The 16,296-nt window shown below is 34.7% G+C and overlaps 1 protein-coding gene across 3 annotated transcripts in view; it reads right to left on the reverse strand.

Moving 5' to 3' along the window:
* The window catches only part of EED (embryonic ectoderm development), a 30,887-nt gene that overhangs the window by 5,320 nt on the left and 9,271 nt on the right, over positions 1–16,296 (reverse strand). The window contains exons 4-11 of one of the 3 annotated variants that reach the window (XM_070782964.1): positions 14,748–14,813; positions 13,304–13,429; positions 12,602–12,683; positions 10,100–10,191; positions 8,213–8,346; positions 6,148–6,253; positions 5,098–5,182; positions 4,923–4,997 (exon numbers count right to left, since the gene is read on the reverse strand). In XM_070782964.1, coding sequence (XP_070639065.1) covers positions 4,923–4,997; positions 5,098–5,182; positions 6,148–6,253; positions 8,213–8,346; positions 10,100–10,191; positions 12,602–12,683; positions 13,304–13,429; positions 14,748–14,813 — 766 coding nt within the window. The remainder of the gene's footprint in view (positions 1–4,922; positions 4,998–5,097; positions 5,183–6,147; positions 6,254–8,212; positions 8,347–10,099; positions 10,192–12,601; positions 12,684–13,303; positions 13,430–14,747; positions 14,814–16,296) is intronic. The other 2 variants (XM_019955017.2, XM_019955016.2) reach the window with 2 other exon arrangements.

Below are 16,296 nucleotides of genomic sequence, written 5' to 3' on the forward strand. Positions count from 1 at the left end.
AACTAAAAGAATCTGTCAACATTCTAAATCAATAGCTACAGAATGTTTTACGAACAGAAAGGAAATGATAAAAGAAGGAATCTTGGAATATTAGAAAGGAGGAATGAACAACAGAAAAAGCAAAACGAGTAAACACAAAATTCTCCTTTTCTTCAAGTTTTTAAATTCTGCTTGATGGTTCAAGCAAAAATTGTAATATTATTTAACAAAGTTCTCAATTGTAAAGGAAATATTTAAAACAATTATAAGTGCAGGACAAAGTGGGAGATAAGCTTCCTATACTGCATTTGAAGTGGTAAAATGCTGATATACTGATGATCACATACATATATTGCAACTCTCAGAGCAAACATAAAAACAAAACAAACTACACAAAGAAATACACTCAGAGGTAGTACAGATAAATCAAATTGGAATTTTAAAATATGTGCATATAACCTACAGGAATTTAGGGGAGAAAACCCAGAGAAATGAAAAAAAAAAATTAAATGCCAGACAATGTAACAATTGGTAAGTTTAAGGCTCAAATATAAACAGTCTAAATTTACAAGCTAAAACAGTTTCTCAAAGTGAATTAAAAAACAGTATGACCCAACTGTATGTTGTAAGAAACTCACTTCAAATGTAAGAATATACGTAGATTAAAGGTAAAGGGTTTGAAATAGATATACCATGTAAGCATTAATTAAAGGAAAGAAAGAACGGCTATACTACAAGATAAAAGGAGACATCAAAGCAAAAAAATCTACCAGAGAAAGAGATGGACCTTCCACAATGATAAAAGGGTCAAGCTACCAAGAAAAAGCAATACTAAATGTGTATATGCTAACCAACAGACCTGCAATATGTCACAGAACTGAAGGAGAAAGGGAAAAATTCATGATTATAGTTAAAGACTTCAGCACTTAAGAGCAGACAGACATCAACAAAGAAACAGAAGAATTCAACCACACTCAACCAATAGGATCTTGGAGAAGGAAATGGCAACCCACTCCATTGTTCTTGCCTAGAGAATCCCAGGGACGGGGAAGCCTGTTGGGCTGCCGTCTATGGGGTCTGCACAGAGTCGGACGGACTGAAGCGACTTAGCAGCAGCAGCAACCAATAGGATCTAGCTGACATTTACACAACACTCCACCCAACAATAGAACACGTTCTTTTAAAGCTCCCATGGAACATACCCAAAACAGGGTCATAAAACAAATCTGAAAAATTTTAAAGAATCAAAATCATAAAGAATATACCGACTGACCAAAATGGAATCAAACTAGAATCAGTAAGAGAAAGATAATGAAAATTTTCCAACACCTAAAAACTAAATGGGCTTCCCTAGTAGCTTAGTCAGTAAAGAATCTGCCTGCACTGCAGGAGACCCAGGTTTGATCCCTGGGTTGGGAAGATCCCCTGAAGAAGAGAATGGCAACCCACTCCAGTACTCTTGCCTGGAAAATCCTATGGACAGAGGACCCTGGCAGGCTACATACAGTCCATGGGGTCGCAAAGAGTCGGACATGACTTAGTGACTAAACCACTACCAAAAACTAAATAGCACACTGCATATGCTGACTGGGAAATTTATAGCACCAAAAGCTTACATTAGAAAAGTCTTGACTAAATAATCTAAGCTCCCAAAACTAGCAAACAGAAAAACAAAACACACTCATAGGAAACTAAAAAAAGGGAGACAGGAGGTAACAAAATAATTTTGACAAACTCCTAAAAAGATTGACGGAAGAGAAGAAGACATAAATTACTGATTTCAGGAATGAAACGGGCTATCACTAAAGACCTTGCAGATATCAAAAGGATAATAAGGGAATACTCAAACAGCTCTCTACACATAAATTTTTCTATTAGATGGGATGGATCAATTCCTGAAATAGCACAAACTACCACAACTCACCCAATATGAAACTTCATTCGAACAACCTTTTCACTTCTAAGGAAATCAAGTTTTTAATTTTTAAATTCCTCCTCAAAAATTTTTAGGCCCTAATGCCAGTATTATTGATATCAAAACCAGACAAAGACAACTAACAAAACTTCAGACCAATATTATATATCATTAATACACATAAAATTCTTAACAAAATATTAGCAAACAGAATTCAGCAACATATAAAAAGAATTATACAGCATGACCAAGTAAACTTATTTCATTGCATTAATAGGCTAAAATAGAAAAAACAATGATCATATCAATTGACGCTGAAAAAGCATCTGACAAACTTCAACACCTATTCATGATAAAACTCTGAAAAAATTAGGAAAAAGAACAACTCTCAAATGGATATAGAACATCTACAAAAATCATACAGCTAGGACTTCCATGGTGGTCTAGAGTGTCTGGCAATACAGGGGACAGTGGTTTGATCATTGGCGGGGGGAACTAAAATCCCACATGCTGCAGGGCAACTATGCCCGCGCACCACAACCAAGAACCTATGTGGTACAAGGAAAGATCCTGAACGAGGTGACGAAGGTCCCGAGTGCCGCTACTAAGACCTGACACAGCCCAAAAATAAGTACTAAAAAAGAATCATACAGCTGATATGTGTAATTGCAAAAGACTGAATTCTTTACCCCTTTAACATCAGAAACAAGCCTAGGAAGTCTGCTCTTAACACATTACTGACCAGAGACATATTAATATATCTTTTGTTACCTGAATGCTATTGACTGGAGATGTTATCAATGTTTTTAGAGTGATACAATCAATATCACCATGTGAAGCTGTTAGAGCTTAAACTGCACCAAGGGTTCATCATACAACTTATGACTGTCATTATCACTTACATTTTGTTCCAACTCTGTGTATATTATAAACATAAAATTTTCAGAAGTGACATGTCATGAAATTTTGAGGAAGAATTTTTCAGTGAATTTTATGCGGATATGTTCTATGTCTAAGTGACATATATACTAGTGTCTCAGAAGATGATAGTTCTTCCAGAATATAGTTCTAATTCAGATGATGTGAATATCAGACCAACAAAAAATCTTAGTGATAGATTCTGATACAAAGTGAAAATGCAACAGTGCTGGAGACTGCTCCTGTACTTCTACAGAAGAGTGGATTGAAGACAACATTTCACAAAAATTGGAGGAATTATAGGTATGTAAGGTGTAACTGACCACAGGTACCTGTACAGTGTTAGTGAAATAACAGAACTAATTTTTGGCCAGTCAAAATAAATATCACCGGCCACAGGAGTTAGTTTCTGCAAAAATTCCCCAGTCATTAATGAGTTAACACTGCTATTCAATGTAGTGCCAGAATCATGTCAGTTAAATGAGACAAGAAGTGGAAAGTTCTTTAAAAATTCAGTTCAGAAAGGAATATACAAAAACTGTCCTTATTTAGAGATGAAATGATTTATGTAGAAAATCCCAAGTAATTAGCCAAAAAAAAAAAAACCCCTCAAACCACCCTTCTTGAACTATAAGTAGTTAAAATAGATAGGACTCAAGATTAATACACAAAAATAAATTTATTTCTATATATTAGCGATGAACACAAAGAGATGGAAATCAGAAATACCATTTATTATAGTCACTCAAAAAAGAGAAATACTTAAGGTATACATCTAACAAAGTAGGTACAGGACTTGCATGCTCAAAACTACAAAATGCTGGGGGATTCCCTGGTGGCTCAGTGGTGAAGAATCCATCTGCCAATGCAGGAGACATGGGTTTGATCCCTGATCGAGGAAGATCCCACATGCCACAGAGCTTAGCCCATGCACTGCATTATTGAGCCTGTCCTCTGCAACAAGAGAAGCCACTGCAACGAGAAGTCCACGCACCACAACTCGAGAGCAGCCCTCACTCGCCACAACCAGAGAAAAGCCTGTGCAGCAAAAAACCCCACCACACCCAAAAAACAAAATAAAAAAAATTATACTTAAAAACACCTACAAAATGCTGATAATAAAAAATCCAAGAAGGTCTAAATAAATGAACAGACATATCAGTCAAGGACAAGAAAACTAAGCAGAGTAGATATTAATTCACCACCAAATTGATACACAGGTTTAACACAACTCCAATTAAAATGTTCCTTACCGTCAAAGAAATTCCAGCAAGATTTTCAGTAAATGTAGACAAGATAATTCTAGACCTTATATAGAAAGGCAAAGGAACTAGACAAAAATAATTTTGAAAAAGAATAAAGTGGATGAAATCACTCTACCAATTCCAAGACTTATTACAGAGCTAGAATAATCAAGCCTGTGTATGTAGTGCTGGTAGAGGGAACAGAATAGAATAACCAGAAACAGCCAGATACAAGCATGGCCAAACAATTTTGAAAAAAGTGCAAAAGCAATCCAAAGGAGGAAAGACAGGCTTTCAACAAATGGTACTGGAACAACTGGATAAACTATAGGCAAAAATGAACTTTCTACCTAAATGTCATACAAAAACTAACTTAAAATGGACCATAAATTTAATATAAAACATTATAAAAACTTTTGAAGGAAACACAGGGGAAAATCTTTAGGATCCAGGGCTTAGTGAAGAGCATTTCAAAATAATAGCAAAAGCATTATCCATAAAAAAATAATTTAAAAAAAATAAACTTTATCAAAACTGCAAATATTTGCTCAGCAGAAGACCCTGTTAAGAGAATGAAAAGACAAGCTACAGACTGGAAGAGAAAATTTGCAAACTACTTATCTGACATAGGATTTAGAATATATGAAGAACTTTCAAAACTCAACAGTAAAAAAAACAAAACAAATCCAATTAGAAAATGAGCAGAAGATATGAAGAGACATCATTGAAAGGATATATGGATGGCAAATAAGCACATAAAAAAGATGTTCAACACCACTAACCATCAGGGAAACGTAAATTAAGACCATGATGATGTATCACTACACACCTATCAGAACAGCTAGAATAAAAAATAGTGACAATACCAAATGCTGGCGAAGATTCGAAGACACTGCATCTTTCATACATTGCTGGTGGGAATGTAAAATGGCACGGCCACTCTGGAAAATAGTTTGGCAGGTTCTTAAAAAACTAAACAAACGTAACCATGACCCAGCAATTGCCCTTCTAGGCATTTATCCCAGAGAAGTGAAAACTTACGTAAGTCCACACAAAAACCTACACACGACTGTTCAATAGCAGCTTTATTTGTAACAGGCCAAAAACTGGAAAGGACCAAAATGTCCTACAATAGATGAATAAGGTTAAATAAACTGTGGTACATCCATACCATGGGGTACTATTTAGCAACTAAAAGGGAGACCTATGATATACACAACTTGGATGGCATTATACTGAGTGAAAAATAATCTTAAAAGGTCCCATACAGAAACATTCTTAAAATGACAAAAATCACATGTGATAAAATAACATACAACTACACATACACATACACTTATAATGTCAATTTCCTGGATTTGATACTATACTGTATATATAAGGTGTAACCAATGGGAGAAACTGGGTGAAGGACAGTGTGAAACCTCTCTAAACTGTTTCTGAAACTTCCTGTGGATTTAATTTCAAAATCAAAGGTTAAAAAATAGAAAAGTAAAATTTTTTCTTTACCCTCATTGGTAAGGAAAAAATAAATAATCAGGCTCTACCCAAGAAAAAGTGAAATGCCCTGAAACCTATACCAAGAAGAAACTGGATAGCAATTTGTTCAAATCTGACAATCCTAAATGTTCAGATGACATCACCACCAACTTTCCTAAATTATCAGTAGAAAAAATATATATCAACATACTAGAGCAGGGGCTGGCAAACTAGAGCCCATGAGCCAACTCCATCTGTTTGTTTTTGTACATGTAAGTTCACTAAAATGGACACAAACATTCAAAACAAAAACCAAAAAAAAACCCCTACTACTGGCTTTAGATATTGGTAATTTTACAGTAACAGTGGATATCAGAGAATATCATCTTGCAAGTTAACATTTTTTTTTTCTTACTGGAGCACAAATTATAGTTCATCAGGATGTTTTATGCCTAAAATAAGTTTCTGAATTTTCAAAGTATCATGAGACTTAAAAAAAAAAAGCCATTTCCCATCTGTTACACAATTTATCAACTGCATAAAAAACTGTGCTCCCTGCAGAGTTCCAACTCACACAACAATGGAAATACACCTTAACAGCAGTTACCATACCTTGGAAAGTATCAAATCACCTAACCATCGTACACAATCGACATAATTTCTATGTATGTCTCTGGTAGAAAAGTCAGGAAAATGAATTTTCTGAGAAATAAATGGCCTGAAATAGAAACATCAAAAGTTAAGAGAAAAATGTGTAGCAGAAGCTAATTTTCCTTTTAGGATTTATAAAACTCTGAAAAGAAAAACAGATGAGTATTAGTTTGTCTATGTTCCTATAAAACTAAATACCTTCTGATCTGTTTACTGGCAACTAAAATCTCATTCCGTTTTTGTTTCTACATTTTACTCCATTATTAGCTCGCAACTGAATTTTGTATTCATCCTATGAAATTTCATTTATAACTGCAACTTTCTGCCTTACTATAGACCAAAATCAATTATTTCAATTCTGGTTATCTTAACCAATAACAAAAGACATCTGCTTAGAGTTGAAAATTTCTCATAGAAGATGCTAAGCTACCAACTCAATCCTTTCATATTAACAACGGTCTATGAAAGTTAACACACCTACCTTATTTCAAAAGATAGTCATCTTTCAGAAACAATGACACATTTCAAAGTCTGGTAAAGATAAAGTTAGGTGCGAATCCTGCCTAGAACAACAATTTCTGAAGATGACATCTGACAGGAATTTGACATTTATTAGTTAGAACTTTTCCTGTACTTAGAAAAGTAAAATATGGCACAATTTTTCCTTAAAGATGTTTGTGACAAAACTGTAAGCCAGAGAAGTTGCTATCAATTCTTCAGTTAATTAAATGTATACCTAACATTTCTAATCTAGTAAGTGATTCAGTTTTTAAAGTGAAGTAACTGAAGAAGTATCACATGCCATGAATTAGTTATATCTTGGGCACAAGTCTTCTCTTTGGCTTTTCCCTCATACATAAAAAGGACGTTGGGCTCAATCATTTCAAATACATTTTCCAATTCAAATTGTGGGATCTTTTTTTTTACCTTTTTTGGGTGGCTCACAGGATCTCAGTTCCCCAGCCAGGGACTGAACTAGGGCCACAGCAGTGAAAGCCTGGAATCCTAACCCCTCGGCCACCAGGAAACTCCCAGATCTTTTCTTTATTAAAACATTAAAATGTTATTAATGACTTGATATAAATTCTTAACTACTATTAATTGCTTTTTAGCTTTATTAATTGCTTTTTAGCCAAATATGTATTATAATCTATGGTTAACCTCTCTCAAGAAGACCAGCATAATTCACTGTTACTTTCTGTAAGCTGTAAAATACAACAACTTCTATTTATTCCAAAGCTCTAGAAAATATAAAAACATAAATTTAATATTGTACTAACCCCTGATGTTTTAAAACAGAATTTAAAAGCTGTGCCAATTCTTAAGAGGCCTGAGATTTGATGTCACTGTATTAAAATATTTACTTATGGTTACAAATTCAACTAACAATCTACTCATAATGTGGGTCGATAACCAGGGAATTAACTGCTAAAATGAAGAGAGCAAACAAAGTTAACATTTACAAACATAGGATAGTCATAGTGAAAGCGTTAATAGCTTGATAAGATTCTGAAAAAGACAGTAAATTAATTAAGAACTGAGGTTTTTCAAAAATAAGAAAACTGAAAAGTTTCCACATGTAGTCCCTTAGAACAAAGCTCCTGCTTTTGAATTTTCTGTTTAGTGAAGTGAGTATCATTTAAAGGAAAGCATGTATCATGAATTAAAGCTAAGAAACCCACTGAAAAAATTATGACTGTCTTTAATTAGAATTTACAGTGTTGACAAGCAGTGCTAATAACATTAGCACATGCATACCTAAATAAAATATGTGAAATGGCCTACTAAGTTAAGAGAAAAATATAACTGAAAGGGATTTTGAAAAATGAGCCACAAACATAATTAGATAAAAATAAAGGCTTTCATTTAAATTTAATAAGTTTTATGGCATATAAATTATACCTTAACATTATTAAAAGAGGGGGTTCTCAACTCCATACTGGAGACTTATATAACAATTTTTGAAAAGTAAAACACTATTCAAAGGCATGAGATAGCACATTGTTTTAAATACTACAGTTGTTACCTGTTAGTTTTATTTGGGTTATAATCATAAGATTCCTTAATCGCATTCATCATTCTCTTTGAATTGATCCTCCAAAGTTTAAGAGAGTGATCCATACCACAAGACATTATTTTTTCACCCAAAAGATCATAATCCTGTATATAAAACAGAAAAGCTTAAATATGTAAATTATTTCCCCAAATTATGCTGATTTTCACCTCATGTCCAGTATTGTGAAAATTGTATTTCAAACCACAACACTAACATTTTGTGTTTCATATATACAGGCCATAAGTCACAAAGTTTTTACCACTTTCAAGATTTAGTTTTAACTGACTTGTTATCACCACAATATATGAGCTTATGCAATATGGCAGGTAAGAAGTAAACTCTTTTAATTTAGTTTTATCTATTCAATTATCTTTAGCCAAATATTTCCTTTGTTTGATTTTGAAGGTGAATCTAATGCTGAGGTAAAACAATTATTCTATGACAAAAAAACCTGAATGGTTATTTTTCTTTGTCCAACCCAGATGAAGCAATGAAACTGGTATCTGCATGTGAAATTAGGAGTCCTTTAAACAACTGAAATTTATTTGTACATCTAAGCCAAAACACTTAGATAAGTCAGGTACCTTGGTTTTAGAGTTCACTTTTTAAATGAATAAAGAAAAATATGTCTTAAAAAGGAAGCAACATTTCCTCATTTGCTGTTTACTAATTTTTAATGAGCTCCTAACAGATCATCTATTGTAACCACCTTATTCCACCTCATCTCACAGATCAGACACTGAGGCTCAGAGATATTTACTTTAGCACATGGTACATGGGTCAATGACAATCTCACACATCAATCCTTCTAGCAGTGAACTCCTATTGGTACAAAAGAGATACAATCTATCCCCTACTTTCATGTTAAGAAATAACAGTAGAGAGTTCTATTTAAGGAGAGTACTTTCCTCATTAATCTAGATATTCTATGTTAATCCAACCTTTGAATCAATCATGAACACAGTTTTACAAAAGCCTGAGAGCTTCAGGTTTGGTGTTTATTGAATTCAGAAGTCTGGCAGCTGCTACTTTTCCTAATAACCTCACTGTCAATAGCAACAAGACACCTCTAGAGCCAGAAGCTCTCATTTAGTTTTTAAGAAAGGACAGTAGTCTTTGTTTTTTCACACATAAAGCCAGATGGAGTTCTGCAAGTTCTAGAAAATCCTTTAAGATAGGTATGATTCTCACGAAAGCATATAGGAATATTTAGTACCTCCAATTAAAATATCACATGCTTCAAAATATAATGCCCTTTTAAAATAGTTAAAAAAACAAAAACAAAAACTGAAGAGCTGTAAGACTACTAAATAAGTAAGCTACACACAGAACGTAAATAAACCTAAACACAGAATCTGAAACTTAACTAAAAACACTTAATATCACTAGAACAGATCAACAGATTGTAATACAAAGCATAAAGACAACACCATGCCATCAAAGGGAAGTTATCTAAAAGTCAGTGTGAACAATGCCTCCTAGAAATGAGTAAGTTGTATTTCAACTTCAAATAAAAGGTGAAAAAATTTCTTAATTGCCAAGTAGGTTAACCTTTTCCTTTAATAACTGAGAAAACAACAAAAGGTCACTTCATGATTTTAGATTACAAAAGGAAAAGAACAAGTTCACAGAATTCTTTCATGAGAATCCAGGCACTGGTAAAACATGTGCAAGAGTACAGATAAAACACAAAGAGCCTACTTGCTTTATTTCTTCATCTTTAAGTTAAAACCTTGTCTGTCACAGTAAATGAAATACCTGCCTGCCAAGCTACGTGAAACAAACCACACGCTTTCTTATCGGGAGTGCTCACAGCTTTGTAGCCTGAAGGCCACTGCCCTGCAGCTTTCAACTTACAGCACTTAGAACTTCATCTCTGTGCCCTTCTACACCTCCAAATATTGCCACCAGAGTGTCCGTCTGGATATTCCATAATCGTAAAGCATGATCTAGTACAGATACAAAAAAATAACAAACTTTTATCATTCATTTACTGTGGACATTTAATATGTCTTTAAAGAAAAAACTACCAAAGTCTGGACTTAACTCATTCACAGTAATGACTAAGAAGGAATCCATATCATATAGGAACTTAAAATATTTATATTACTTGTAGATTTAACTAGGTATGAGTTCAAACTTTCAAGGGTACTAGTTTTTCCCTCCACCATACCCACATTTACAAATTGAAGAGAACAAAGTAGATTTATAAGATCTCTATAGTAAATCTAAAAATACGATTGAAACATACACAGAGTATTATGGACCTTTCAAAAATTCTGTAATCTGAGCAATCTCAGTTTCCACTGAACATCAGCAAAATAAAGCAATATTCATAAATACCAAGCAGAGTTTGAAACAATGTCTATATTGTGTAATATTAACATATTATATAATATATTGTTAGTAGTGGAAATAAACATTGCTACAAAAATGACTTCTTTTTGTAGCAATGATTTCAATCTGCATCCAAGTTTTTGTGCAGACATTTACATTTCTCTTGAAGATACATGTACCTAGGAGTGTAATTCTATGTTTAGTTTTTTAAGGAACTGCCAGATTATTTTTCAATGTGCTTACACATTTTACATTCCCACCAACAATGGATGAAGGGGTTCCATATTTTACTGTCTTTTTGACTGCAGTCATCCTAGAAGATGTGAAGTGGTATCTCACTGTATTTTTGATTTGCATTTCCCTAATGACTAACTCTTGAGAGTCCCTTGGACTGCAAGGAGATCCAACCAGTCCATTCTAAAGGAGATCAACCCTGGGTGTTCTTTGGAAGGAATGATGCTAAAGCTGAAACTCCAGTACTTTGGCCACCTCATGCGAAGAGCTGACTCATTGGAAAAGACCCTGATGCTGGGAGGGATTGGGGGCAGGAGGAGAAGGGGACAACAGAGGATGAGATGGCTGGATGGCATCACCAACTCAATGGACGTGAGTTTGGGTGAACTCTGGGAGTTGGTGATGGAAGGGAAGCCTGGCGTGCTGTGATTCATGGAGTCGCAAAGAGTAGGACACAACTGAGCGACTGAACTGAACTGAATGATTAACAATGAGTGCTTTTCCATGTGCTTATTGGACATTCTTGCCTATTCTTTGGAAAGATGTCTACTTAAAAAGCCTTTGTTTGCTTTTAATTTGGTTGTCTTTTTATTACTGAACTGTATGACCTCTTGATTTAAGTCCCTTATTAGATACACACTTTGCATATTTTTTTTTCCCTGTAAGTTGTCTTTTCCTTTCTTGAGAGTTTTACTTGTAGAAAAATTCCTGTTCATTTTGAAAAGCTGTTTGAAAAAATGCTCTAACACAATGGGGGAAGAGCAAGATTAAGAAACTGTGATATTAAGAACAAGTAAGGCATTATGGTCTATGTTACTTGTAAAAGAATATCTAAGCCCAGTTACTGTTATTAACAGAAGAGAAAAAGTTATCAGCTCTCTTCTTAGGTGTCTATTTCCAAACAAGCCTTGATAGTTGAAATACCACACAAATTTTTTTCATTTAAGAGTTTTAATTTGAGGATATCTTTTAATATGGGGATTAGGTTATAGGTGTGATAGCTGTTAAGAAAAGAATACATTTGACTAGAATAATAATGTAGAAATATGAAAAGAGAAAGGGCAATAAAAAACAAAATGTAGAAATAAGAACAACTCAAATCACTTTAGAGAGCTCAGAAATGATTAAGAATGATTCAGAGGCCTTCTGAACCCAAAATAAACTTATAAGCCAACAGAGGCATACAGAGCAAGACAATGCTTTCTCTTTGTAAGGAAGGAAAACAAGGAAGAGCTTACACTGGATAACTTAGAAGAGCTTACGCTGGATAACAGCATTTTAAGGAATCCTGTAGGGAATCTTTTATAAAATAGAAGCTTTAGAGAGAGAGAGGGAGGCAAAAAAAAGCATTATGGATTTTCAGATACACTATTTCTTATTACATGGTTGGAAAGCATCAGATGATTTGCTAGACTACCTTCAAACTATTAAAAATGTTTCATCTTCAGTGATCTGCCATTAAAATTAATAGTTTACTATGATAATTCAATTGAGGATAAAGTTCTAGAACTATCATAATGCAATACGGTAAATAAGGGTAACACACACCTAATCCTCAGTGTCAATTATTTTATCTACATCTTACAGGAACAGTGTATTTCATGGTCCCATTCTCCAGTTCTTGGTTTGGGGATGCTAATGTAGCCCAAGATTTTTCTAAAACTTCTTTTTAAATTTGGAATTTTCCCTTAGATTAGTTTGTCCCGAAGTCAAACAAAACAAAACAAACAAAACCCAACTCACTGCCAAATAAATACAACTATACAAGGAAATATTTATTTCTCTTACCTTTACTTACTGACAGGAGAAGATTTGGATCTCTTGGGTGGAATTTCAGCTCATTGATAGCATTTCCATGGCCAACATAGTGCTATAATAAATTCAAGATACTTCAACTTTCATATAAAAGTCAATAAATTCATTTTCATTAATCTTAAATGAATGGAAAAATAATTTCACTTGAAGTAGTGGTTCTCAACCTTGGCTGCATATTAAAATTACCTAGCTTGAAGGAAAAGTAAAAGATGTTCAAGTCCCATTTGCAGATATTCTGAGGCACAGCAAGGATTTAAAAGATTCTCAGGTGATTCTAATGTGCCCCCAGGGTTAAAGTGATTTGTAAAATTTCTTCCAAGGCTTCACTTTTTAATTCTTTACAAAGTATCCTTGACTCCATACTCCTATTTAGGGGTTCTTGAAAAATGAGCTCACTCTTTCGTTATTGTTCATTTAGAGCTTCTCAGGATAAAGCAAAAGAACAGAAATGATTTTAACAGAAAACAGTGCAAATGATAAAAATTTCCATTCCTTAATTTGCATTACCCAAATGTGACAAAGGTCTCAAAAGACTTGTCTAAAGGAAGCAACAGGCAAAGTACAAACCAAATTAAAAACTGCACAGAAATTGACTCAGTTTTAAATTCAACATGGCAAGTTTTCACAGGTGTGCATACAAAAAAAGCAGATCTACAATTTAACAAGAAAACCCACCTTTATGCACTGCATTGTTATGGGATTAATTATCCTAATTATGCCTCTAGATCCAGCAACAGCCAGCAGGGGATGGCTTGTATTGCTATCATATGTCCACGCACAAGTGTAAAAGTTTTCATCAGCCTAAGAAATTCCAGTTAAGAAATATAATTTGTTTTTGAAAAGGAAACACATCAATGATCACAATAATGTCCAAATAAGAAGTTCCCATTTTTCTTTATACCATCAGGGTTGAAACAATGAAGATTTTAGGTCTAAAATCTATACCAAGTGATGAAACAAACCCAATCTTTCCACTCAATTTTGATTACTATTTTGCTGTTTGCACAACTATTTACCTGTCTTTTGAAAGCAGCCATGGCCAATATGTAAATGAATAGGCATAGGTTGTATCCTCCCCCAAATTTATCTACAAAAACAGATTTCCGGAGGAAGGGATAGTCAAGGACTTTGGGAAGATTATGTATACACTGCTGTATTTAAGATGCATAACCAACTAAAACCCTTGTGTAGCACATGGAACTCTGCTCAACATTATGTGCCAGCCTGGATGAAGAGTGAGGTTTGGGAGAGAATGGATATATGTATGTGCATGGCTGAGTCCCCTCACTGTTCACCTGAAACTAACACAACATTGTTAATTGGCTATTCCCCAATACAAAATGTTTTTGGTATTAAGAATAAATAATTAAAATTAAAAAACAAACAAACCAACAAAAACAAAACCAGGTGTCCAGTTCCACAGGCTGTAATTTGCTGACTCTGGCTCTATCTCAATAACTCTACATGCCTCTAGATAAAAATCAGTTAACTATTCAGTTTTCCACCTTTTCCTGTGTGAGATTTTCCCAATACTGCCAAAGGTCACCTCCTTCCTTATCACCTAAGGGAAGACTAAAATGTTCTTTTTCTTACTTGCTAGGTTTTTCAAATGGATCTGGAAGAAATCTTATCACCAAGCTTTGACTGTTGTATCCTTTGGCTTTTTAATGCTTTCTTTTTCTTTATAAACCCATGTTTTGCAATATTTCATTTCCTAAACAAACATGCTTCTTTTTTTTCCCTGTAGGCTCTGCTGACCAAATACCTGATATGACTGTCAGGCACAGTTTCTGATCAACCCAAATTCACCAATATCCCTGCCCTGAAATGATAAAAATCTAAGCAAGGTCAAAGAAATAGCAAGTTTTACCTACGTTCTGCTATCACTTTCTATTACTGGATTTCCAGCACTCATCTCTAGGCACCTGTATTGTCCGCCCTCATATCCACCCTGACAGTGGCTTCGCGGGATCAGGAAAACTAGATACCAAGAATCTCTTGGGTAACAATGAAGGAATAGCATTGGATAAAGTTAAGAAAGAAAGGTACAAAAGCTTTGGGGTACTTATTCAAAGTCAATTTCTTTAGCCAATGATACCAAAAACCCAGGAAAGGATACATCAGCATCCACATAAGACTGCAACAACCGGATTTCTCCTTGTGAATGACATTCATATAAGGTAACCTAATGAAAACAAAAATACAGCAAAGTTTATCTCAAATACAGAAACACTCTTCAGCTTTTGAACATACTTTATTTTACTGTGCAGTACAGTCAAAAAAAACTTTTTTAAAATAACTTAAATAATACAGAAAACTATTAAAAAAGGAGAACTCCTTTAAATTTAAGGAAACCATTATAAACTCTAATACATTACATATTTTCCAGAGTATACTAAACACTGTAGTAATAATAATGGTTTCTATTTCCAATGTTTTCAACTTATTCATATAACTGGACCAATTCTTCCAAGTAAATAGACTTGAGTACCTCACAGTAAAGTATAACTACTTCCTAAAACTGTGGTTTATTCTCTCTCTTTTTTTTTTTTTTCCCGTTGTGCCATATGGCTTGCAAGATCCCAGTTCCCTGACCAGAGACTGAACTTAGTCCCTGACCAGAGACTGAACTTAGGCCCATGGCAGTCAAACTGCAGAGTTCCAACCACTGGACCTCCAGGGAATTCCTGTGGCTTATCCTCTTTAAAGTCTTTGGGTAGTTTTAGAGCATTTATTAATTACATAAAAGAAAATCTAAAATTTGCCTCATGAACATTGCTCATCAAATATTAACTTTGTGTTGTACAGTGGCCCTTTCCATTTATCATTTTCTAAAATTAATAACATATTCACTTTACTCAATTATGTACAGTTGTCCCTCAGTATCTCCAAGGGGACAGGTTCCAGGACACTCACAGATACCAAAATCTGAGAAGGCTCAAGTTCCTCATATAAAACGGCATAGTATTTGCCTATAACCTCACATATCCTCCAGTATACTTTATCTTTAGACCACTGCTGCTGCTAAGTCGCTTCAGCTGTGTCCAACTCTGTGCGACCCCATAGACGGCAGCCCATGAGGCTTCCCCATCCCTGGGATTCTCCAGGCAAGAACACTGGAGTGGGGTGCCATTTCCTTCTCCAATGCATGAAACTGAAAAGTGAAAGTGAAGACGCTCAGTCGTGTCCGATTTGTAGTGACCCCATGGACTGCAGCCTACCAGGCTCCTCCGTCCATGGGATTTTCCAGGCAAGAGTACTGGAGTGGGTTGCCATTGCCTTCTCCTAATACAATGCAAATGCTATGCAAATAAAGGTGCCAGCACAAAGCAAATTCAAGTTTTGCTTTTTTGGAACTTTCTGGAATTTTCTTTTCTGAATGTTCTCAATCCATAGTTGGCTGAATCTGTGGATGTGGAACCCTGAGGATACAGAGGGCTTACTCTGTAACACTAAAATTTTTTTAAACACTTTTTGATGTGGACCATTGTCTTTATTGAATTTTTTTACAATATTGCTTGTTTTATGTTTTGGTTTTTTGGCCCCAAAGCATGTGGGATCTTAGCTCCCCAACCAGGGATAGAACTTGCACCCTCTGCATTAGAAGGCAAAGTCTTAACCACTGGTTCGCTAAGGAAGTCCCTGTAATACTACATTTTAAAAAATCT

Source organism: Bos indicus, chromosome 29 (genome assembly GCF_029378745.1).
Source record: "Bos indicus isolate NIAB-ARS_2022 breed Sahiwal x Tharparkar chromosome 29, NIAB-ARS_B.indTharparkar_mat_pri_1.0, whole genome shotgun sequence".
Classification (NCBI taxonomy): domain Eukaryota; kingdom Metazoa; phylum Chordata; class Mammalia; order Artiodactyla; family Bovidae; genus Bos; species Bos indicus.